The following is a 26,810-nucleotide window of genomic DNA, read 5'->3' on the forward strand; positions in this document are numbered from 1 at the left end:
TACCAAGACCCAAAACTCGCAACATCTATAGGAACGTGTATGTCTCCCCAGTAACAGACACCTAAGTCAGAGCCCAATCTAGTAGTCTTCATGTGCTTGAAAAGTTGGTCAATTGCATGACGTGTTCAGGAAATGAATGCGAGCTCTGGTATTATAGCCAGAAAAGAGGGGCTTCCGAGGGCAGGCTTGGCATCCATTTTTCCTGATAGGTGTGAATTCAGTTTTCTTCATGTGAATATGATTGGTCGTTGACTTTCCATAGTATATTGTATCGAGTTACTGACTGACGGGGAACAATAACAAAGCAGAGTCCCCGCCCCTGTTTTGGTAAAAAGATGAGGGATGGGGCTGGAGAAATGTAACCACTCTTAAATTCATAGATAGCGCTATGGTTGCAAGGACTGACCATCCGGGATATCAAAATGTGAGTTTTAACCATGTTTTGAGGCTATATAGCGTTTGTTTAGATTGACTTTAAAAAAAAAAACATTAGAGTGAAACAAGTTTATATTTTGGGTTCTGATGGGGTACGACAGTTGATCTAAGCTCATGAGGCATTTCTAAGTTACATTCTTCAAGAATCAATGGGTACATACTGTATAATACATTTCTAAATAAATAAAAATGTATGCAGATTGTCCCTTTAAATGCTTTTCCATTTTGTGGGCCTGTTCAACATTGCAGCCAAATGATCTACAAAGAACCTTGCAATCATAAATAACTACTCATTATTATTTGCAGATCCGTCAGTCACAATTTACTCATGATACATTACTGTTTTGATCCTCTCGAACATAGGTATTGTGAGATGATTCGCCAACCGTGACTACAAAAGAAGACGACCTCGAACTTCACCAATCTAAAGCATTGATATTATGGATGACGTTCAATTTGAGAAGGTTTATGCAAATCCAGTAGATTTAGCAGAGACTGTAGTTCATCTAAATTGATTTTGTATTTCGCTTTTCAATCGGTATCATGTGCAATAGCAAAACACGTATTAGTTCACTTTGTGTTTTTGCAAGATATAAAAACTGTTTTAAAATGTGCAGTCTGAAAGAAGGAGAAACGAAGTATTTGTCAGTGTCACTTGTGTGGAGCGAGCCATACAAGCATTGTTTTGATGCGACATCATGTAATGTTGACGTGATGATTAGCAATTCAAACTACTGATAAATCAAATAAGTTACATTCTGAACTTGGACTATAACATATCAAGAAACTGGAAAAGGTTACAGATAGAAATACGTTTGTGCTGTCCTTGCGACACAGACGACGGCTGGTGAGTCTTGAGTTCTACTGTGTAGTAGCTAGCTTGCTAACTTTAACTAGCTAAATCCCGACATCGCAATGTCATTTTGTCACGGCTGCCGGTGGCTATGTAGTAAACATATAGCTAGCTAGCGATCGGTTAGTTAGCTATAGTAGCAAAATCAATGACAGTTATGTTTTAGCCACAGATGAACAGGGAAACGTTTAGCTAACCATATGGAAGACTGTCGCTAGCTAAATAGCCATTCTGGAAATTCAAAATTGCACTTTATGTTCATCTCGTGGGACACCAGACGCAGTCACTCATTTCTAGCTATAGTACATATTTTTTTTCTGTGGGAACGTAATCTCAATAGAGCGGCTAAATATAGTTAGGATTCGATGTTCTGACTTCAATATCGATTTGTCTGTCTAGAGAGAGGTTGATCATTTGCTGCAGGTTATGTTTTGGGACAGGGCTCTCCAACCCTGTTGCTGGAGTGCTACCGTTCTGTAGTGTAGGTTTTCACTCCAACCCTAATCATTAGCTGGTTGATACGATGGATGAATCAGGTTAGTTACACCTGAGTGAAAGCATTCAGGAGGATAGCTCCCCAGGTACAGTGCCCAGTGCCCTGTTTTGCGATAATGTTCTTGAGTGGCCAGACCAGACGATCCAGCGATTTAAGGTGGTGTAGAGATCGCACCTTGCACATAGTAGATAGCTAATGATAATGTATGAATGTCATAAGCGCCTTTTAGTCGATATCACAATTACAGCAAAAAAAACATCATTTATTCCTGTCAGTGTCTAATTTTATTCACGCCGCAACGATGAGGATCTCGTCACTGCTGCAGATCCACCTTAAACTTTATGTCGTTGCTCATGCGGTCAGCAACGTCATAGAGGATCACTGATGTAGTGCTATTTTTTATTTTTTTTGATGAGGGTGACTTTAAAAAAAAAGTGACTTCATATTTTTATCACTCAGTGTGTACCGACAGATCTAGCCAATTGAATAATTATTTTAAAAATGCATCCTCCAATTGCAACGTCTGCCTATGCCCACACACAGGCTATTGTCTAAATATTTGTAATACTCTCAAACATCGAGTTAGGCATAGGTTACCTAATTTCAAAATATAGGCCATCATCACTGTCAATCATGAATGATCATTATTAATGTTTTACCGGTGAAACGTCCAAACGTATCTCCATTCTGATTATTTTATTGATCTCAATCATTTTCATGGGAATAGGCATTTAGTTATTCTTTAATTACTGTTTCCTGAGTGAATGAGAGAAGATGGTTTTAAACTATTACCCTTTCTCGTATTTTGTTTAAATCAAAGCACATATCCTGCTGAGTGCCACGATCTGTGGAGTTTTGGTGCATGAGAAAGAAATGACTATTCGGTTTCAGCCTAACCATTCTAAAATCTCATTAGAAAAGGAGGTGCTTTTGGTGTAGCAGGAATGTTACAGCCCTACGTTGGTATTGTATTTGGTTATGTAACACGACATTGATTATTTGATCTAGCTTTACTAAACAAGCACCGTTGTGAGAAGGGACAATCTTCGATTTGTAATAATAAGCGATGAGTATGACTATTATAGGCATAGGCAACAGATCTTGATGAAATGTCATTTTAAAGGGATATTTTAATTAAAAGGTTCTGAAAGTACAGCGCCAGGATTGTGCAATGATGTCAATTAAAGAAGTTGAACCAACTTGTGGTGCTGAAGGATAGCTCTTCCATTTGGCCAGTTCAGGATCAAACAACACTCATTTGTAATAGGCCTATGACTACATGGTATAGCTATTTGTAGGCTATAGCCTAATGTAAATACATATAGCTTAATATCATTGCACTATTTGCAAGGAAGGCTTTATTGCGTGTAGGTCTTACATTGTATGGCACACGCTGTATTATAAATACGCTTTGATTTGATTAGCTTGAACACATGGTTACAATAAATGTTGCATTCAGAAAGTATTCAGACCCCTTGACTTTTTCCACATTTTGTTACGTAACAGCCTTATTCTATAATGTATTACATCGTTTTTCCCCCCTCATCAATCTACACACATTAGCCCATAATGACAAAGCAAAACAGGTTTATATAATTTTTTGCAAGTTTATAAAAAAAATTAAAACTTAAATGTCACATTTACATACAGCACCAGTCAAACGTTTGGACACACCTACTCATTCAAAGGTTTTTCTTTATTTTTACTATTTTCTACATTGTGGATACAAGATGATGTTATATTTATGCACCAAATGGTTGTTTTATTTAATAGAGTAAGGTTCTTAGGACTGTCTCGCTCCTTTCTGAGTTAATTGAGAGGAGTCTTTATGGAACTTGGACTGGCAACTGATTAAGTGATGGCTTGGTGATATAAAACCTACAGCTGGCATTCCATAGATCAGATGTGGTGGGTCTCACCGAAATAGAGAGAGCCTGGAGGAACAGAACAAAGGCCTCAGTATTCTTAATTGTCCTGGGATCTGGGAGACAACACCAGAGGCAGATGACCAGAGGATGAACCCAAAATGGCTTATGGTGCCCCCCAATCTATATGTGATGGGTGGAACCAAGCATTCTGGTATCAGCTATATAAACTGTGCATTGTCTGTGAAGGGTAGTCTCTCTGCCCGATAGTCAAGAATGTTGAGTCGATGGTTTCATTATTGAAATAATTAATCAACATTGAATAAAGATGATTGTTTGAATGGAATATTCCACGTCAACCTTTGACCCAGCCTGAGGTCCTGAGTCCTCTGGAGCAGGTTTTCATCAAGGATCTCTCTGTACTTTGTGCCGTTCATCTTTCCCTCGACCCTGACAAGTCTCACAGTCCCTGCCGCTGAAGAACATCCCCACAGCATGATGCTGCCACCACCATGCTTCACTGTAAGGTTGGTGCCAGGTTTCCTCCAGACGTGAAGCTTGGTATTCAGGCCAAATAGTTCAATCTTGGTTTCATCATACAAGATAATCTTGTTTCTTATGGTCTGAGAGTCCTTTAGGTGCCTTTTGGCAAACTCCAAGTTGGCTGTCATTTTCCTTTTACTATGGAGTGGCTTCTGTCTGGCCGCTCTACCAGAAATGCCTGATTGTTGTAGTGCTGCAGAGATGGTTGTCCTTCTGGAAGTTTCTCCCATCTCCACAGAGGAACTCTGGAGCTCTGTCAGAGTGACCATCGGGTTCTTTGTCTCCTCCCTGACCAAGGCCCTTCTCCCCCAATTGCTCAGTTTGGCCGGGCGGCCAACTCAGGGAAGAGTCTTGGTGATTCCAAACTTCTTCCATTTTAAGAATGATGGAGGCTACTGCGTTCTTGGGGTATTTCAATGCTGCAGAAATATTTTGGTACCCTTCCCCAGATCTGTGCCTCGACACAATCCTGTCTCGGAGCTCTACGGACAATGCCTTTGACCTCATGGCTTGGTTTTTGCTCTGACATGCTCTGTCATTTGTGGGACCTTTTTATATAGACAGATGTGTGCCTTTCCAAATCATGTCCAATCAATTGAATTTACCACAGGTTCACTCTAATCAAGTTGTAGAAACATCTCAAGGATGATCAATGGAAACAGGATGCACTTGAGCTCAATTTCAAGTCTCAAAGCAAAGGTTCTGAATACTTATGTCAATAAGGTATTTTAGTTTTTTTTTATTTCTAATAAATGTGCACACTTATTAACCTGTTTTTGCTTTGTTATTGAGGTATTGTGTGTGGATTGATGAGGAAAACATTTTATTTAATCGATTTTAGTATGAGGCTGTAACGTAACAAAATGTGGGAAAAGTCAAGGGGTCTGAATACTTTCCGACTGTATCGTACCGTTTTACAGAATAAAATAAAGAGAAGGCAACTATCAATTAATTGCATTTTAATCTATGCAATTACATTCTATCAAGTAATTTGACCAAGTAGTGAACATAAATCATTACTATGTAGAATTGCACAGCCATAAAATCAGGTGTTTGGTGTGTTCTATTCATGCTTCTCAAAAACTATAACCGAAATGCATTATTACCTCCAACTTGGCCCATTTCACATTTCCAATTGTCTACCGTGACATTCCAAGCTAGAATGATCCTCGTGTCTCCCTTTGGCCACTCTGGTTTGGGAGTCTTCAGCAAAACGTTGTCGCCTTAAGAAGTGGTCACATATTGTTCAGGGTTCCACTGTGCAAGAGGGTCCATGGAGTTTTATGAACATCTTCGAGGCAGACACACAGTGAATTACTTTTTTCCCATCGTTCTGATTGGCCAAAGTGGCCAAGAGTCTTACTGGCCTCTGCAGTGCACACAGGTAGCCTAATAGTTAATTATTGCCACCGCCAGAGAGAAGACGGGGAAGAAACCACAAATTTACCTACCTCTAGGCTGCTATACATTTTTATTTGTCATTCTATAGTTTTTAATTAAATATAATTTATTTAGAATGTATCAGAATTAATTTTCCAGAAATATTTTTATGAGCTCAGTGTATTCTCGAGTCAAAAGGGAAGGAGCCTGCACTCCGGCAGCACGACACCCCTGCAGAGGATTGAACGGAGGCTTTCTTCATATATCATATGCTTTACACAAATATGGACCGAGACAGACCGTAGCGATTATCAAATTAGATGCTTCACGTCACGCCATTAATTCCTATGTGAATTGAAGCCAAATTAAGTCGGTTAAGCTGGCGTCTCATGGAGAGTTTGTGCTACTCCAGGAAAAGATGTTGCAGGCTAGCTCAGTGCTGCCCCCTCTTGTTAAGTACTCTACATGACTATTTCAGCCACACCCATTGCTGATAGGTGTATAAAATCGAGTACACAGCTATGCAATCTCCATAGACAAACATTGGCAGTAGAATGACTCATGCTGAAGAGATCAGGGACTTTCAACGTGGCACCGTCATAGGATGCCACCTTTCCAACAAGTCAGTTCATCAAATTTCTGTCCTGCTAGAGCTGCCCTGGTCAACTGTAAGTGCTGTTATTGTGAAGTAGAAACATCTAGAAGCAACAACAGCTTAGCCGTGACGTGGTAGGCCACGCAATCTTACAGAACGGGATCGCCGAGTGCTGAAGCGTGTAAAAATGTTCTGTCCTCGGTTGCAACACTCACTACCGAGTTCCAAACGGCCTCTGGAAGCACAATGTCAGCTTGTGGCTGAATGGAAGCAAGACCCCGCAGCAATGTTATAACATCTAGTGGAAAGCCTTCCCAGACGAGTGGAGACTGCTATAGCAGCAAAGGGGGGGTCCAACTCCATATTAATGCCCATGATTTTGAAATGAGATGTTCGACGAGCAGTTGTCCAGATACTTTTGGCCATATTGGTTCAAAGACCTATGTCTTTCTGGTCTATTAGAAGCAATGATTGTCTTAAAAAATATATATATTGACATGAAGATTGACCACGATTATCGGCATTTTTCCATTCACTGTAAAGGAGGAACCTGTTTTTTTGCAAACAATGCCTGCAATACCACGGTCGGCCTTGAACTTCCGTGACTTCATTGAGAGGGATCAGTCGTTCAAAGAAAATGTCCTTGGTAAACAACAGGTGTAGACTAACAGTGAAATGCTTGCTTACGGGCCCTTCCCAGCAATGCAGAGTAAGAGAAAATAGAGAAGTAATAGAAAAGTAATAACACACAATAATAAATACACAATGAGTAACGATAACTTGCCTATATATTATATTATATATATATTTATTATTATGTGTACCAGTACCGAGTTGATGTGCAGGGGTAATTGAGTGCATAGGCAACAGGATAGATGATAAACAGTAGCAGCAGTGTATTTAATGAGTCAAAAAAGTTTGTGCGTAAAGGGTCAATGCAGATAGTCCAGCTAGCTATTTGGTTAAATATTTTATGAACTATTTAGCAGTCTTATAGCCTGGTGGTAGAAGCTTTTCATGTTCCGGTTGGTTCCAGACTTGGTGCTTCGGTACCTCTTGCTCTGCGGTAGCTGGAGTCTTTGACAATTTTTAGGGCCTTCTTCTGACACTGCCTGTTATAGAGGTCCTGGATGGCAGGGAGCTCTTCCCCAGTGATGTACTGGGCCACACGCACTACTCTCTGTAGTGCCTTTGCTGTCGGCTGCCAAGCAGTTGCCACACCAAACAGTGATGCAAGAGGCTCTCAATGGTGCAGCTGTAGAGTTGTTTGAGGATCTGAGGGACCATGCCAAATCTTTTCAACCTCCTGGGGGGGGATTGTTGTCTTCTTCACGACTGTGTTGGTGTGTGTTGACCATGATAGATCCTTAGTGATGTGGACACTGAGGAACTTAAAGCTCTCGACCCACTCCACTGATGTGAATGGGGGTGTGCTCGGCTCTCCCATTTCCTGTATTCCACGATCCGCTCCTTTGTCATGCTGATGTTGAGGGCGAGGTTGTTGTCCTGGCACCACACTACCCGGTCTCTGATCTCCCTATAGGCTGTCTCGTTGTCGGTGATCAGGCCTCTACCACCGTCACGTCGTCAGTTCTTCCCTGGTTCCACGAAACTGCAACGTTTATCACTGGTCATTTTGTATTTTCTGCCATTGCTTTTCTTGCTGATGATACAGTTATTCAAAACTAGATGGTGTTGGGGGTTGGGGGTGCAATGCCACATCCTTTAGGAATAGAAATGAATAGAAACAACCTCAAGGGGGAAGGTGAAATGACCAAATGCATGCTGATGAACAAACGAAGCGGAGAAATGGTCTGCAGAAATTGAAGCAGTACGTCTGGCAGTCATCCAGAATACCCAGTGAGTCAGAAAAAAGGTATCGTTATGTGTGTGTGAATAGGTTTGTGTGTCCCCTCAGTGACACTGACATGGCTACGGATAATAGTCAGTGTTTCAGTTAATGACACATCGCTGCAGTGACAACAATGCATTCTTATTCATTGGTGCTGGCAACCTTGTATCTGTTGAAAATATGAACTTGAATGAATGTCATGTCAACATTTGGAAATTATCAATGTGCAAAATAGCCCAATGCTAGCTATTTGCCCAGGGCATTAGAACGTGTGGGTGTGGTGTGTGTGTGGGAGAGAGAAAGGCAAAGAAACAAGCCCTGTTATGCAGTAGTGGGGACATTTTAAGATGCTTCTCTATCAGTTTAAAAAATGAATTTGTTGAAGGAGCAAAAAGTAATGCATCTCACACTGATACATACTACAAAGTCTCCATTGAGTCTATATAATCTATGGCATAGGCCTCATAGAAATGGACAGTGGATTCCTAAAGTGTAAGCTCGGTCTAGGTTATCACAGCATGAAACTTACACTCTGTTACCACAGAACCAACGTAAGATGGTGTTACCGTTATCCAGTTGTAACATAACTCCACTGTTATCGTAGTACCTCACCCTCTCACACACACTGAAGTACAACCTTGGCCAGGTGAAATGCTTTACTGTCAAGATGTTACTGCCAGTAGGGTCCCAGAACAAGCATACAGTCACAGCAGTCCAGTTTGCCAAAAATATGTCCAGGGTGGATCCCGAAGGGGCCCAGGGCCTGGTCTTTTTACAAACATGGCTGTAGAGTCCGAATGGTTTGAACTACAAAACTATTAAAAGCTGTATTAAAAGCTGAGACTCTCACAAAGCTCACACGCTTTTACGAAGAAGATAGGAAATCCCAGGACATAGTGTCTATAGTACTGTAATAAGCTCACATAGTTGCTTTCACAAACTCCACACAGTTGTCACTGACTAGTTGGATGTTGCTCCCAGTGAGCGAACCATTTATGTACTTACAGAATTCATATAAATTCATCTTTATCTGTTTTTTTGCTTTGGTGGACCTTATTTTTAAATTGACATTAGTCAACAAAACTCATGAATTCAACTGTTTTTGTCAAATAGTTTTGTGTTCAGCTTGTAACCCTGGTTGTCCTGAAAAGAAGATGGTGAAACACTTGTGAGGCGAAGTACAAGGGCTTTACATATACATGAAAGTCAGATAAGGAAAAGGCTAATCTTTTTCTGGGGTCACAGGACTGATAGGGTTAACCGTTTTAACAGTGGTTATCTTTCAGACTGGTTCCACCCCCAGAACGCACAAACCTATGGCATGTGTGTACACACAGCCTTCAATCAACAAACATCCAGCCTATCAGAAAGGTAGGCTATATTGACAACAATATCATTTCCAGCAGAATAATTTTACAGGACCTTGGTGCAATGTCTTCAGACATTTTGGGTTATGACGGGGTTAGACCGGGCTGGTTAGCTCAATAAAGCTGACGAGGCATTTACAAGTGATATACTAAGAGTCAACAGCTGTTCAGGCTAAAATGGCAGTACATATCATGGTGGGCCTTTTCATGAAGCCTTCCTAAAACTTTTATAAGGCCTGCTTTAGATTCTAAAACACTACTACGAAAATATACCATATTTGGTAGAAAAAGGCCCCGATTTTAAATGACTCTTTTAGCCACTTGTGGAATGACACATACAGTTGAGAGGAATGTAAATATTCATTATAACACGATTCTACAGAGTACAGTATAGGGCATCTAGATGCTTATGCACCATTTTAAAGTGTGTTCTTAACGTGAGAACTCACTGGATGAGAGAGTCCGAAGGAAAGGTGTGTGTGTGTGTGTGTGTGTGTGTGTGTGTGTGTGTGTGTGTGTGTGTGTGTGTGTGTGTGTGTGTGTGTGTGTGTGTGTGTGTGTGTGTGTGTGTGTGCGCGCCCGCGCGCATCCTTCTTTACCCCACACACCCTGCCAGGAGCTGCAGCTGGCAATGAGCTAAGACCTTATTCTATTACAATACATACGATATCAAGCTTGCCTTATAAGCAAGGATAACATTGAACAAGATTACATAAGGGATAATCAACAAGAGGCTATGCGTTCTATGGAAAATAATGAACTTCCACGGAGTTGACAATCTCTTGTTATACCATCATATACCATAATTTAACACATTTCCCACTAGAAATGTGTTCATCCATAGCTAGCAAGTTCACTAGATGGCGACAGTAGATGCTTTGGTAACCAAACACACAGACTTGCACGTTTAGCTAACCAAACCATCAGTCCTAGTCAAACTAACTCGACCTGTATTGTACTTTTGATTTGACATACATGATTAGGACCTAGCCTACATCGACATCTTCAATGGCATTGACGGTCAGACTGAAAGCAAAGTAGAATCAAGCCGTCTTGATCGCTGATGTCAGTATTATGATGTGGATATTACTGGCTAACGCAGAGTGCTATACAAACTAACCATGCTGGCCTAGCTAACCTACATTTTGGTATACCTGGCGGTCATGATTGTACAGTCAGTTGTCACATCAGCTACTATGACTGTTATGACACCTGTCATGCCTATTACAGCAGTGGTGATGGAAGAGTTTTTTTTGATGACAGTCACATATGACAAAACAGAGATTTATCGAATTGGGTCAATTTAATAGGAATGAACCTAGGGCTGCAAAATTAATTCTGGTGTTTTCTAGAAAACCTGGGAATCTGGGTAAAATTCTTAGAATTGGTTGATCCCCTTGTGTGTTGCAGTCTCCCAGAGTGAGGCCCAGGCAGGAGCCGGCTGCTGCTGACCAAGGCACCATGATGGAGGGGGGCATGCAGCTGCTGAACCGTGACGGCCACAGCATCTCGCACAACTCCAAGCGCCACTACCACGACTCGTTCGTGTCCATGAACAGGATGCGCCAGCGCAGCTTGCTCTGCGACATCGTGCTGCACGTCTCCAACAAGGAGATTAAGGCACACAAGGTGGTGCTGGCATCCTGCAGTACCTACTTCCACGCCATGTTTACAAGTAAGTATCACTCCTCCGAGTCCGCACCCGCACCCACAATTAATCACTCAGACGCAGACAGCTACAAATGCTAAACAATTTCATAGTGCTCTGCAGTGACTGTCCTATGAGAATTTGTGTATAATGGGAGGTACGTGCTTCATGTCTGTGGCAATAGAGCAGGGATCATCAACTAGATTAAGCCGCAGGTCGATTTTTGTTCTTGAAACAATGGTCATGGGGCCGGAACTTAGTTACAAAACATTTTTAGAATGCAAATTGAGCGCAAGAAGCCCAAACAGATATAACATTTGACTAAAACATAATAATTTCAAAGCTAGCTGTTATGTGTGGGAATACTTTGAAACATATTTAAAAAATGAATCACTTTGAGCTGAGTTGCTGGTGTTATTACAGTCTTTTATGTCACCCACCCTGTCCATGGGCTGCCAGTTGGGGAACCCTGCAATAGAGTATATACCACATTACACACACACACACACACACAAATCTTTCAGTTAAAATGGAGTGTTAATTGCACTTGAAATCAACTCTGATTTGATTTCTCTCACTTGACATGTTGAATTGGTTTCGCATATGGTTTGTCCGCACGGACACAGGCACAGACTGGAAAACTGGAGAACTCTGTTGTCTGTCTGTGGTCATGCAGATGAGATGTCGGAGAGTCGCCAGACCCACGTGACCCTGCATGACATTGACCCCCAGGCGTTGGAACAGCTGGTTCAGTATGCCTACACAGCAGAAATCGTGGTGGGGGAGGGCAACGTGCAGGTAAGAAGAAAAGACTACTGCATCTCAAATAGCCCCTTTTCCCTACTTTTATTTATTTACTTGTATTTAACCTTTATTTAACTAGGCAAGTCAGTTAAGGACAAATTCTTATTTACAATGACGGCCTACCAAAAGGCAAAAGACCTCCTGTGGGGACGGGGGCTGGAGAAAACAATAAAAAATAATGAAATATAGAACATCACGACAAGAGACACAACACTACATAAAGGGGGACCTAAGACGACAACATAGCAAGGCAGCAACACATGACAACAACATGGTAGCAGCACAACATGGTACAAACATTATTGGGCACAGACAACAGTACAAAGGGAAAGAAGGTAGAGACAACAATACATCAAGGCAAAACAGCCACAACTGTCAGTAAGAATGTTCATTATTGAGTCTTTGAATGAAGAGATTGAGACAAAACTACATTTGTAGTGCGCTATATATTCAAAAGTAGTCAGTATGTACCATCATTATTCTACATGGTGGTCTCGAACACTCAAAGTTTGTAAACTTCTCTGACCGCTGTCAAAGTAATAACGTGAGAGTTCTGTACTCTGATGTTCGTGGAGAGCATGAAATCTGAACGGGTTTGAGAAGTATTTGGCTCTTGTTTTAATAGCTTTGTATACATACCTCTCTGGAACTAATACATTTAGTAACATAAAGTAAAAAACGTAAAAGTATTCCACGAAAACACACTGATACTGATGATTACATTACTTCGTTAAAGTATTTCTGTTCCTAATCTCTTATATATTGTCACATCCTTTAGCATAACGCCACAAACCATTTACATCCTAACCCATATGATCCTATACTAATCTTCACACCCCATATGATCCTATACTAATCTTCATATCCCATATGATCCTATACTAATCTTCACACCCCATATGATCCTATACTAATCTTCACACCCCATATGATCCTATACTAATCTTCATATCCCATATGATCCTATACTAATCTTCACACCCCATATGATCCTATACTAATCTTCATATCCCATATGATCCTATACTAATCTTCATACCCCATATGATCCTATACTAATCTTCATACCCCATATGATCCTATACTAATCTTCATACCCCATATGATCCTATACTAATCTTCATATCCCATATGATCCTATACTAATCTTCACACCCCATATGATCCTATACTAATCTTCATACCCCATATGATCCTATACTAATCTTCATATCCCATATGATCCTATACTAATCTTCACACCCCATATGATCCTATACTAATCTTCATATCCCATATGATCCTATACTAATCTTCACACCCCATATGATCCTATACTAATCTTCACACCCCATATGATCCTATACTAATCTTCATACCCCATATGATCCTATACTAATCTTCACACCCCATATGATCCTATACTAATCTTCATACCCCATATGATCCTATACTAATCTTCATACCCCATATGATCCTATACTAATCTTCACACCCCATATGATCCTATACTAATCTTCACACCCCATATGATCCTATACTAATCTTCACACCCCATATGATCCTATACTAATCTTCATATCCCATATGATCCTATACTAATCTTCACACCCCATATGATCCTATACTAATCTTCATATCCCATATGATCCTATACTAATCTTCACACCCCATATGATCCTATACTAATCTTCATACCCCATATGATCCTATACTAATCTTCACACCCCATATGATCCTATACTAATCTTCACACCCCATATGATCCTATACTAATCTTCACACCCATATGATCCTATACTAATCTTCATATCCCATATGATCCCCTTCATATGATCCTATACTAATCTTCATACCCCATATGATCCTATACTAATCTTCACACCCCATATGATCCTATACTAATCTTCACACCCCATATGATCCTATACTAATCTTCATACCCCATATGATCCTATACTAATCTTCATACCCCATATGATCCTATACTAATCTTCACACCCCATATGATCCTATACTAATCTTCACACCCCATATGATCCTATACTAATCTTCACACCCCATATGATCCTATACTAATCTTCACACCCCATATGATCCTATACTAATCTTCACACCCCATATGATCCTATACTAATCTTCACACCCCATATGATCCTATACTAATCTTCACACCCCATATGATCCTATACTAATCTTCACACCCCATATGATCCTATACTAATCTTCACACCCCATATGATCCTATACTAATCTTCACACCCCATATGATCCTATACTAATCTTCATACCCCATATGATCCTATACTAATCTTCATACCCCATATGATCCTATACTAATCTTCACACCCCATATGATCCTATACTAATCTTCACACCCCATATGATCCTATACTAATCTTCACACCCCATATGATCCTATACTAATCTTCACACCCCATATGATCCTATGATCCTATACTAATCTTCACACCCCATATGATCCTATACTAATCTTCATATCCCATATGATCCTATACTAATCTTCACACCCCATATGATCCTATACTAATCTTCACACCCCATATGATCCTATACTAATCTTCATATCCCATATGATCCTATACTAATCTTCATACCCCATATGATCCTATACTAATCTTCATATCCCATATGATCCTATACTAATCTTCACATCCCATATGATCCTATACTAATCTTCATATCCCATATGATCCTATACTAATCTTCACACCCCATATGATCCTATACTAATCTTCACACCCCATATGATCCTATACTAATCTTCACACCCCACATCAATCCACATGATCTCAATCTTCACACCCCATATCATCCTATACTAATCTTCATACCCCATATGATCCTATACTAATCTTCATACCCCCTATATCATCCTATGATCTATACTAATCTTCATATCCCATATGATCCTATACTAATCTTCATATCCCATATGATCCTATACTAATCTTCATATCCCAAATGATCCTATACTAATCTTCACATCCCATATGATCCTATGCTCATCCTCACACCCCACATCATCCTATGCTCATCTTCACACCCCACATCATCCTATGCTCATCTTCACACCCCACGTCATCCTATGCTCATCTTCACACCCCACGTCATCCTATGCTCATCCTCACACCCCACATCATCCTATGCTCATCTTCACGCCCCACATCATCCTATGCTCATCTTCACACCCCACGTCATCCTATGCTCATCTTCACACCCCACATCATCCTATGCTCATCTTCACACCCCACATCATCCTATGCTCATCTTCACACCCCACATCATCCTATGCTCATCTTCACGCCCCACGTCATCCTATGCTCATCTTCACGCCCCACGTCATCCTATGCTCATCTTCACGCCCCACGTCATCCTATGCTCATCTTCACGCCCCACATCATCCTATGCTCATCTTCACGCCCCACATCATCCTATGCTCATCTTCACGCCCCACATCATCCTATGCTCATCTTCACGCCCCACATCATCCTATGCTCATCTTCACGCCCCACATCATCCTATGCTCATCTTCACGCCCCACATCATCCTATGCTCATCTTCACGCCCCACATCATCCTATGCTCATCTTCACGCCCCACATCATCCTATGCTCATCTTCACGCCCCACATCATCCTATGCTCATCTTCACGCCCCACATCATCCTATGCTCATCTTCACGCCCCACATCATCCTATGCTCATCTTCACGCCCCACATCATCCTATGCTCATCTTCACGTCCCACATCATCCTATGCTCATCTTCACGTCCCACATCATCCTATGCTCATCCTCACGCCCCACATCATCCTATGCTCATCCTCACGCCCCACATCATCCTATGCTCATCCTCACGCCCCACATCATCCTATGCTCATCCTCACGCCCCACATCATCCTATGCTCATCTTCACGCCCCACATCATCCTATGCTCATCCTCACACCCCACATCATCCTATGCTCATCCTCACACCCCACATCATCCTATGCTCATCCTCACACCCCACATCATCCTATGCTCATCTTCACGTTTTCTATTGCTCCACCCATTGGAACCAGACTTTATGTAAAAGTGGGAGTACAATGGAATAACAAAGTGTAGTCTCAGCAAGCACATTACTTTTCCGTTCTGCCTTTTTGGACCTGTTGTTTTTATGTGAATAAAGGTATACCATATAAAGAAAATCAGGACAGCTGATGGTTTGGTACAAGTTTTTATTTGCCTAAAGATAATTTGTTTGTCCGACAAGGTGGGATCTTTTTGTGTCGGTAAAATGTATTCTGTGAGAAATGGTGGTGGAAACTCATTTATATGCAAATATTGATATAATAACCATCATATCAAAGTAAACCTGGATTCACATGATGATATGGTGTGTGGTCCTTCCACTATGATTTGGGAAACCATGCAGTGTATTAGGTTACAGATGAAATGAGTTATTCTGAACTTCACAGGGTGGTGAAAGTGCAAGGTGATGAGTTTGATGCTCCTTTCCAATAAATATTGAGGGTTATATTCTGGTGACAGGATCGATGCTTGACTGCCGTTCTCGATTTTATCAGTAATAATCTCATGTAGATTAGCCTACCCACACTGTAGACTATCTTCCAGCTGTTGGCTAGAGCACATGTACCAAGACCAGAGTAGGGACATTTGCTATTTAACCCAACAGTTTTAGTCAAAAATACAATGGAAACACATTGAACTTAATTTATTTTTATTCAGTACATTTTAACTTAAGCAAAAAAAAAGTACATTTTTTATGCTCTACGTCATAACGATCTTATTTTTATCTGCAAGTCCGTTTGGTGGAAACACACCACTGGTGAAAAAATGCACATGTTTTCTTCATGCATATTTTAGAATATTCGCATGAAAATATGTCGCCAATTGGATAGAAACCTAGCTGCTGTCACCATCAAAATGTTTCAAATCTGTCTCGGCAGCATACATATTTGATGCAACAAGGGTAGAAATAGCTTATTGGGTCGATATTACCAACCAAGCAAAGCAGAGCTGTTTCATCAAGGTACAAATATCCTGTGCTTTTTCAATTTGCACACAGGCACATATAAACACAGCTTGGCTACATTGTAACCGTGAAGCGGCCGTGGTCCACTCTCATGGGCCTCAGCCAGGCTGTTTACTTTTGTAACTGAATGAAAACAACATTTTGGCAATGTGGTTTAAACCAATTTATTTTGGGGAAATGGTTGGCAAAAATGCCAAATGCCAAATGGTGCTAAATACCTGTAAACAGCTTGGGGAGAAAAGTTATTTCACAGATGTAATATTAGGCCTCATGATTATTTCTCACTATCTACTTGTCAGCTACTCATTGACAGCCCGCCAGCTACCGGACACGCCGTTTTCCGCAAAGGTGTTAGGCTGAAGGAAGGCTACTCGGTCAGTGGGAGAATCTCAAGTGTAAACTCCTCACGTCCCCTCTCCTCGCCTCCTTCTCAAATCGCATTGGATGAGAAAGCCAGAGGTCCCGCCCCTCTGACCTTCTCCTCCAATGAGTTTTGTGAAGGAGGTGAGGAGAGAGGACTCCAGCAATTTGAGGTTCTCTCAGAGGCTGCGATACAGCAAAGCCTTATCAGACATGCTCGTGCTCATCAAGGTTCTTACAGGCAACGTGAAATGGCAAACTTTGCTCGTGGTGCTGCCTCTCAAATGATATGTAACAACACCCTGTGTGCATCCGACATGAAACAGTGATACAAATGTTTGTTTTTTTAACACCAGTGGTGCAGCGAGTGCTTTCTAACTGCACTGAGCCAAAACAGTGGAGCAAGGGAGTGAAGCATCGGTTTCAAGTGGGCCAAACCATTCATCTTGAGGCAACGAGGGGAAGGGGTGCAAAATGGAATCTGTTACTTCCATTTTGATGTATTATATAATAATGTATTTTAAGACTAGTGCAAAACACTACTAATCATTTGAAAATGAGAAATGACCTAATGGATCATGATACTTTTCTGGTAAATAAAAAGTGGGGGTGCAACAACTGCAGCTGCTACGTTTGCTACATCGCTCAGGCGTCTATGGCTCCCCCCGATCGTCCTCTTTTTCTTCTAGACCTTACTCCCAGCGGCCAGCCTGCTGCAGCTCAACGGGGTGAGGGACGCCTGCTGTAAGTTCCTCCTCAGCCAGCTGGACCCCTCGAACTGCCTGGGCATCCGCGGCTTCGCAGACACACACTCCTGCAGCGACCTGCTCAAGTCGGCGCACAAGTACGTCCTGCAGCACTTCGTGGAGGTGTCCAAGACCGAGGAGTTCATGCTGCTGCCGCTGAAACAGGTAGAGGCCAGACAGAATACTGAGCTAGCATGTCATATGCCTTTCCTTACAGAATGACGTGACAGCGACGGGATCTTATTTTTGTCATTGTTTTGCATTGGAGTTGTTGAAAGTTATTGTGGCACTTTGGTTTATGACTTGTGCGCTGATGTTGGGAGCTCTAGGCACACTATGAATATAAACCTTTTCACCTCTTAATCGATCAAGGTGATCTACAGTGCTGTCCACTCGTCTGACAGTTATTGGTAAAGACAAAACAAAGATGCTCAGCTGCACTGGGATGCATTAGTCTCCTCCCACTCTGACTGTCCCTCTGTTTCCTGCAGAAAAAGAGGAGAACATCTTGTCATGTTCTATCCTTTCCTCAACCCCCTGAAGGTCCTTCATAGAGCAAGCAGCAAAGACGAGAGTGTGTAGTTGCCTTTTGAACACTCATTAAACGAAGACATCGCTCCATCCTCGGCTCCTTGTCAATCAGTGTCTCTTGTAGTTTTACTCATCATGCTCTCCGTCTAGTTTTTCTGTCATAGCAGCTCAGCATAGCAGTCACTTGTTCATTGTCTGGACTTGTCCAATGACAGCCTAGTTTAGGGGTATGACCTGGAAGTGGTAATTAGGCAGAGCACTGCCAAGTATGGTTCATGTTCCAGACTGAGTACATTGCAGATGTGGCATTGCATCGACCAATGGTTTCTTGCCACATCATCGACTGCGCAGTCGGTAATCCGATTTCTAGTGGGTAATTCCACGAAAAGGATACAGCTAGAATATTTTTTTTGTATCCGAATGTTCTGGCAATTCTCACATAGAAACGTCATTGGGAGGAAGGATCTTTGACTTGTTTTTTTTTCTATACATGATACCTTTACATTTGAGTTGTCTTATCCGGAACGATTTACAAACGCAATTTAGGGTTAAGTGCCTTGCTCAAGCATAACGGACAACATCTTTGTGTCATTACACTCCCTATACTGTAGTATGTCGAGGTCCTGTCAAAACACAATTACATTTATTTAACATAAAATATATCAATAATTCAGAAGGACCCTTTTTGATTTCGTACATTTTAAGATGTATAGTTTGTTACAATATACTGACTGTACAAGTACATCCAATTTCCAGAGTGGGCTCCCTGCTCATTTTGAAGTGTTTATACGTTTAAAGAGCAACATCAACACAGTGAATGGGGAAATGGATTAAAAGGGAACTCCCTCTGTTGTGATTTGGTTATAATGTCAATTCTATGTATATATAAAATGGGTCATAGCTTCAAAACTAAGTTTGACAATTTGCTAGTTTATCAACTTTAAAAAAAAAAAGATCCTGAAAAATGCAGTGTATGATATACCCGTCTTTACTTTTTACCAATGTAAAAAAACGATTTCAAACGTTACTACATAAGACCAAATCCAGGTGTTGAGACACATATTGTTCCAAAAAATACGTCTAAAAATAAGCTAAATCAAATAGGGTACTTTTTTTGTTTTCAAAATCTAGACATAATCCATATGTTAGAGTTTAATGACACCAAGATGTCGCATGTATCGCGTACGATTCCCGGATCATAAAGTCTGACACGAGGCATGTAGAGGTCTGAAAAAAGGTCCTCAAAAAGAACTCTTCGTCATGAATTTCACCCCAAAATGGTTTGTGATACAAATGTCAAAAGCATGTCAAACATCCTTCCTCCCAATTAAGTTTCTATGTGAGAATTGCCAGAACAATATAAAATATCCAACATTTTTGGGGGTCCTGGCACGGAATCGTAATGTTTAGCTGATACGTTAAACACCCATCGAGGCGTTGTAAGATCCGGCATGCGTCTTGAAGCCTAGAACACGGCCGTGGTGTATGTGCTGCCAAGAGACTGAAACCTCTACAGGAACCCGCGTCCATGAAAAGCGAATGGTTGAAGTAGCGACCTAGCACGTGGACAGATGTGAACGCTCATTTCATCCTGTGGTCAGAGTTGAGGGGTAGGAGTCAGTAGTCTCTGTTAGGGTCTGAGTTGGGGTTAGCAGCGTGCCTAGTTGTGTTGGTGAACATCCGTTTTTCGAGACAATATCAGAGACGGGACAGGTCAAGTCATGTGATAGCTGTGACCGCACCAGCTGTTAGGATTTTCCTCCTGACAGAAACACCACACTAACGATTTGATTGCTCTTTAATTCTCTTCCATCTCAATGTTACCCAGCCAGATTGAAATTAATTGGGCACTATCCATTAGCCAAGAGTAGAATGAGTAGGCTTAGTGACATCCGAAATGGAGCTGTAGGGCTGCCAGCTGTGACTCTGCTCTCTCTTTTGCTTTCTCTTTGTATTCCTTTGTCTCTCTCTCTTTCTCTCTCTCTTTGTGTCGCTCTCTACTTTCTGCCTCTCTTTTTCTTCCTTTCTCTTTCTGCAGCGGTCGTGTGCCAGTCACAGATCTACACAGGGGCAGGATTTATTTACTTAGCTCCCCGAGCCATATGAAAAGCACCCCCACATTTTCTCGTTTTAGACACGAACACTGGCAACTGGAGTTTTGACTAGACCTTATGGTCATCTACTACACAGTGTTATTGCTCACATACACAGATATTTGGTTTATTCATGTTTTTAAATATACATTTTGTATCTGTTCTTTCTGGCTCTCAAACACGCTCTCTGGTACACCTTACATGTCAGACACAGACACATTGTCTGTCTGGCTCTGTACTGTGCTGCTCTGTACTGTGCTGGCTCTGTACTGTACTGACTCTGTACTGTGCTGCTCTGTACTGTCCTGGCTCTGTACTGTACTGACTCTGTACTGTGCTGCTCTGTACTGTACTGACTCTGTACTGTGCTGCTCTGTACTGTGCTGCTCTGTACTGTGCTGACTCTGTACTGTGCTGCTCTGTACTGTACTGACTCTGTACTGTGCTGCTCTGTACTGTGCTGCTCTGTACTGTGCTGCTCTGTACTGTACTGACTCTGTACTGTGCTGCTCTGTACTGTGCTGCTCTGTACTGTACTGCTCTGTACTGTGCTGACTCTGTACTGTGCTGCTCTGTTCTGTACTGTGCTGCTCTGTACTGTGCTGACTACTGTGCTGCTCTGTACTGTGCTGACTCTGTACTGAGATGGCTCTGTACTGTGCTGCTCTGTACTGTGCTGCTCTGTACTGTACTGACTCTGTACTGTGCTGCTCTGTATTGTACTGACTCTGTACTGTGCTGCTCTGTACTGTGCTGCTCTGTACTGTACTGGCTCTGTACTGTGCTGCTCTGTACTGTACTGTGCTGACTCTGTACTGTGCTGCTCTGTACTGTGCTGACTCTGTACTGTGCTGCTCTGTACTGTGCTGACTCTGTACTGTGCTGACTCTGTACTGTGCTGACTCTGTACTGTGCTGACTCTGTACTGTGCTGCTCTGTACTGTACTGGCTCTGTACTGTGCTGCTCTGTACTGTGCTGGCTCTGTACTGTGCTGGCTCTGTACTGTGCTGCTCTGTACTGTGCTGACTCTGTACTGTGCTGGCTCTGTACTGTGCTGCTCTGTACTGTACTGGCTCTGTACTGTGCTGCTCTGTACTGTACTGGCTCTGTACTGTGCTGCTCTGTACTGTGCTGACTCTGTACTGTGCTGCTCTGTACTGTGCTGCTCTGTATTGTGCTGACTCTGTAGTGTGCTGTACTGTACTGACTCTGTACTGTGCTGCTCTGTGCTGACTCTGTACTGTGCTGCTCTGTACTGTGCTGACTCTGTACTGTGCTGCTCTGTACTGTGCTGGCTCTGTACTGTACTGGCTCTGTACTGTGCTGCTCTGTACTGTGCTGACTCTGTACTGTGCTGCTCTGTACTGTGCTGACTCTGTACTGTGCTGGCTCTGTACTGTGCTGCTCTGTACTGTACTGGCTCTGTACTGTGCTGCTCTGTGCTGCTCTGTACTGTGCTGACTCTGTACTGTGCTGACTCTGTACTGTGCTGCTCTGTACTGTGCTGACTCTGTACTGTGCTGCTCTGTACTGTGCTGACTCTGTACTGTGCTGCTCTGTACTGTGCTGACTCTGTACTGTGCTGCTCTGTACTGTGCTGCTCTGTACTGCTCTGTACTGTGCTGACTCTGTACTGTGCTGCTCTGTACTGACTCTGTACTGTGCTGCTCTGTACTGACTCTGTACTGTGCTGACTCTGTACTGTGCTGCTCTGTACTGTGCTGGCTCTGTACTGTGCTGCTCTGTACTATACTGGGCTGACTCTGTACTGTGCTGCTCTGTACTGTGCTGACTCTGTACTGTGCTGCTCTGTACTGTACTGACTCTGTACTGTGCTGCTCTGTACTGTGCTGACTCTGTACTGTGCTGCTCTGCACTGTGCTGCTCTGTACTGTACTGGCTCTGTACTGTGCTGCTCTGTACTGTGCTGACTCTGTACTGTGCTGCTCTGTACTGTATTGACACTGCTGCTCTGTACTGTGCTGACTCTGTACTGTGCTGCTCTGTACTGTGCTGATCTGTACTGTGCTGCTCTGTACTGTGCTGCTCTGTATTGTGCTGCTCTGTACTGTACTGGCTCTGTACTGTGCTGTACTGTACTGGCTCTGTACTGTGCTGCTCTGTACTATACTGGCTCTGTACTGTACTGGCTCTGTACTGTGCTGCTCTGTACTGTACTGGCTCTGTACTGTGCTGCTCTGTACTGTGCTGCTCTGTACTGTGCTGGCTCTGTACTGTGCTGCTCTGTACTGTACTGGCTCTGTACTGTGCTGCTCTGTACTGTACTGGCTCTGTACTGTACTGGCTCTGTACTGTGCTGCTCTGTACTGTGCTGACTCTGTACTGTACTGGCTCTGTACTGTGCTGCTCTGTACTGTGCTGACTCTGTACTGTGCTGCTCTGTACTGTGCTGACTCTGTACTGTGCTGCTCTGTACTGTGCTGGCTCTGTACTGTACTGACTCTGTACTGTGCTGCTCTGTACTGTGCTGACTCTGTACTGTGCTGCTCTGCACTGTGCTGCTCTGTACTGTACTGGCTCTGTACTGTACTGTGCTGCTCTGTACTGTGCTGACTCTGTACTGTGCTGCTCTGTACTGTGCTGGATCTGTACTGTGCTGCTCTGTATTGTGCTGCTCTGTATTGTGCTGCTCTGTACTGGCTCTGTACTGTGCTGTGTACTGTACTGGCTCTGTACTGTGCTGCTCTGTACTGTACTGGCTCTGTACTGTGCTGCTCTGTACTGTGCTGCTCTGTACTGTACTGGCTCTGTACTGTGCTGCTCTGTACTGTACTGGCTCTGTACTGTGCTGCTCTGTTCTGTACTGTGCTGCTCTGTACTGTACTGGCTCTGTACTGTGCTGCTCTGTACTGTGCTGGCTCTGTACTGTACTGGCTCTGTACTGTGCTGCTCTGTACTGTGCTGACTCTGTACTGTGCTGCTCTGTACTGTGCTGACTCTGTACTGTGCTGCTCTGTACTGTGCTGCTCTGTACTGTGCTGGCTCTGTACTGTGCTGGCTCTGTACTGTGCTGCTCTGTACTGTACTGGCTCTGTACTGTGCTGGCTCTGTACTGTGCTGGCTCTGTACTGTACTGGCTCTGTACTGTGCTGCTCTGTACTGTGCTGCTCTGTACTGTGCTGGCTCTGTACTGTGCTGGTTCTGTACTGTGCTGGTTCTGTACTGTGCTGGCTCTGTACTGTGCTGCTCTGTACTGTACTGGCTCTGTACTGTGCTGCTCTGTACTGTGCTGCTTTGTACTGCTCTGTACTGTGCTGACTCTGTACTGTGCTGCTCTGTACTGTACTGACTCTGTACTGTGCTGCTCTGTACTGTGCTGACTCTGTACTGTGCTGCTCTGCACTGTGCTGCTCTGTACTGTACTGGCTCTGTACTGTGCTGCTCTGTACTGTGCTGACTCTGTACTGTGCTGCTCTGTACTGTATTGACACTGCTGCTCTGTACTGTGCTGACTCTGTACTGTGCTGCTCTGTACTGTGCTGGATCTGTACTGTGCTGCTCTGTACTGTGCTGCTCTGTATTGTGCTGCTCTGTACTGTACTGGCTCTGTACTGTGCTGTACTGTACTGGCTCTGTACTGTGCTGCTCTGTACTATACTGGCTCTGTACTGTACTGGCTCTGTACTGTGCTGCTCTGTACTGTACTGGCTCTGTACTGTGCTGCTCTGTACTGTGCTGCTCTGTACTGTGCTGGCTCTGTACTGTGCTGCTCTGTACTGTACTGGCTCTGTACTGTGCTGCTCTGTACTGTACTGGCTCTGTACTGTACTGGCTCTGTACTGTGCTGCTCTGTACTGTGCTGACTCTGTACTGTACTGGCTCTGTACTGTGCTGCTCTGTACTGTGCTGACTCTGTACTGTGCTGCTCTGTACTGTGCTGACTCTGTACTGTGCTGCTCTGTACTGTGCTGGCTCTGTACTGTACTGACTCTGTACTGTGCTGCTCTGTACTGTGCTGACTCTGTACTGTGCTGCTCTGCACTGTGCTGCTCTGTACTGTACTGGCTCTGTACTGTACTGTGCTGCTCTGTACTGTGCTGACTCTGTACTGTGCTGCTCTGTACTGTGCTGGATCTGTACTGTGCTGCTCTGTATTGTGCTGCTCTGTATTGTGCTGCTCTGTACTGGCTCTGTACTGTGCTGTACTGTACTGGCTCTGTACTGTGCTGCTCTGTACTGTACTGGCTCTGTACTGTGCTGCTCTGTACTGTGCTGCTCTGTACTGTACTGGCTCTGTACTGTGCTGCTCTGTACTGTACTGGCTCTGTACTGTGCTGCTCTGTTCTGTACTGTGCTGCTCTGTACTGTACTGGCTCTGTACTGTGCTGCTCTGTACTGTACTGGCTCTGTACTGTACTGGCTCTGTACTGTGCTGCTCTGTACTGTGCTGACTCTGTACTGTGCTGCTCTGTACTGTGCTGACTCTGTACTGTGCTGCTCTGTACTGTGCTGGCTCTGTACTGTGCTGCTCTGTACTGTGCTGCTCTGTACTGTACTGGCTCTGTACTGTGCTGGCTCTGTACTGTACTGGCTCTGTACTGTACTGGCTCTGTACTGTGCTGCTCTGTACTGTGCTGCTCTGTACTGTGCTGGCTCTGTACTGTGCTGGTTCTGTACTGTGCTGGTTCTGTACTGTGCTGGCTCTGTACTGTACTGACTCTGTACTGTGCTGCTCTGTACTGTACTGGCTCTGTACTGTGCTGCTCTGTACTGTGCTGCTCTGTACTGCTCTGTACTGTGCTGACTCTGTACTGTGCTGCTCTGTACTGACTCTGTACTGTGCTGCTCTGTACTGACTCTGTACTGTGCTGCTCTGTACTGACTCTGTACTGTGCTGACTCTGTACTGTGCTGACTCTGTACTGTGCTGCTCTGTACTGACTCTGTACTGTGCTGACTCTGTACTGTGCTGCTCTGTACTGACTCTGTACTGTGCTGACTCTGTACTGTGCTGACTCTGTGCTGTGCTGACTCTGTACTGTGCTGCTCTGTACTGTGCTGCTCTGTACTGTGCTGACTCTGTACTGTACTGACTCTGTACTGTGCTGCTCTGTACTGTGCTGACTCTGTACTGTGCTGCTCTGCACTGTGCTGCTCTGTACTGTACTGGCTCTGTACTGTACTGTGCTGCTCTGTACTGTGCTGACTCTGTACTGTGCTGCTCTGTACTGTGCTGGATCTGTACTGTGCTGCTCTGTATTGTGCTGCTCTGTATTGTGCTGCTCTGTACTGGCTCTGTACTGTGCTGTACTGTACTGGCTCTGTACTGTGCTGCTCTGTACTGTGCTGCTCTGTACTGTGCTGCTCTGTACTGTACTGGCTCTGTACTGTGCTGCTCTGTACTGTGCTGCTCTGTACTGTACTGGCTCTGTACTGTGCTGCTCTGTACTGTACTGGCTCTGTACTGTGCTGCTCTGTACTGTACTCTCTGTACTGTACTGGCTCTGTACTGTACTGGCTCTGTACTGTGCTGCTCTGTACTGTGCTGACTCTGTACTGTGCTGCTCTGTACTGTGCTGACTCTGTACTGTGCTGCTCTGTACTGTGCTGGCTCTGTACTGTGCTGGCTCTGTACTGTGCTGGCTCTGTACTGTGCTGCTCTGTACTGTACTGGCTCTGTACTGTGCTGGCTCTGTACTGTGCTGGCTCTGTCTGTACTGGCTCTGTACTGTGCTGCTCTGTACTGTGCTGCTCTGTACTGTGCTGGCTCTGTACTGTGCTGGTTCTGTACTGTGCTGGTTCTGTACTGTGCTGGCTCTGTACTGTACTGACTCTGTACTGTGCTGCTCTGTACTGTACTGGCTCTGTACTGTGCTGCTCTGTACTGTGCTGCTTTGTACTGCTCTGTACTGTGCTAACTCTGTACTGTGCTGCTCTGTACTGACTCTGTGCTGCTCTGTACTGACTCTGTACTGTGCTGCTCTGTACTGACTCTGTACTGTGCTGACTCTGTACTGTGCTGACTCTGTACTGTGCTGCTCTGTACTGACTCTGTACTGTGCTGACTCTGTACTGTGCTGCTCTGTACTGACTCTGTACTGTGCTGACTCTGTACTGTGCTGACTCTGTACTGTGCTGACTCTGTGCTGTGCTGCTCTGTACTGTGCTGCTCTGTACTGTGCTGCTCTGTACTGACTCTGTACTGTGCTGACTCTGTACTGTGCTGCTCTGTACTGTGCTGCTCTGT

General features: G+C 43.5%; 1 protein-coding gene across 3 annotated transcripts in view; it reads left to right on the forward strand.

Moving 5' to 3' along the window:
- Window positions 1-932: 932 nt before the first annotated feature.
- Window positions 933-26,810, forward strand: part of LOC118360199 (kelch-like protein 17) — a 45,208-nt gene continuing 19,330 nt past the window's right edge. Inside the window, exons 1-4 of one of the 3 annotated variants that reach the window (XM_035739444.2) lie at window positions 936-1,282; window positions 10,797-11,061; window positions 11,711-11,832; window positions 17,922-18,143. In XM_035739444.2, coding sequence (XP_035595337.1) covers window positions 10,848-11,061; window positions 11,711-11,832; window positions 17,922-18,143 — 558 coding nt within the window. In that variant the 5' untranslated portion in view covers window positions 936-1,282; window positions 10,797-10,847. Of the gene's footprint in view, window positions 1,283-9,024; window positions 9,391-10,796; window positions 11,062-11,710; window positions 11,833-17,921; window positions 18,144-26,810 lie in introns of those variants that run through there. The other 2 variants (XM_035739445.2, XM_035739446.2) reach the window with 2 other exon arrangements.

The sequence above is a fragment of the Oncorhynchus keta genome, chromosome 27 (genome assembly GCF_023373465.1).
Source record: "Oncorhynchus keta strain PuntledgeMale-10-30-2019 chromosome 27, Oket_V2, whole genome shotgun sequence".
Taxonomy (NCBI): Eukaryota; Metazoa; Chordata; class Actinopteri; order Salmoniformes; family Salmonidae; genus Oncorhynchus; species Oncorhynchus keta.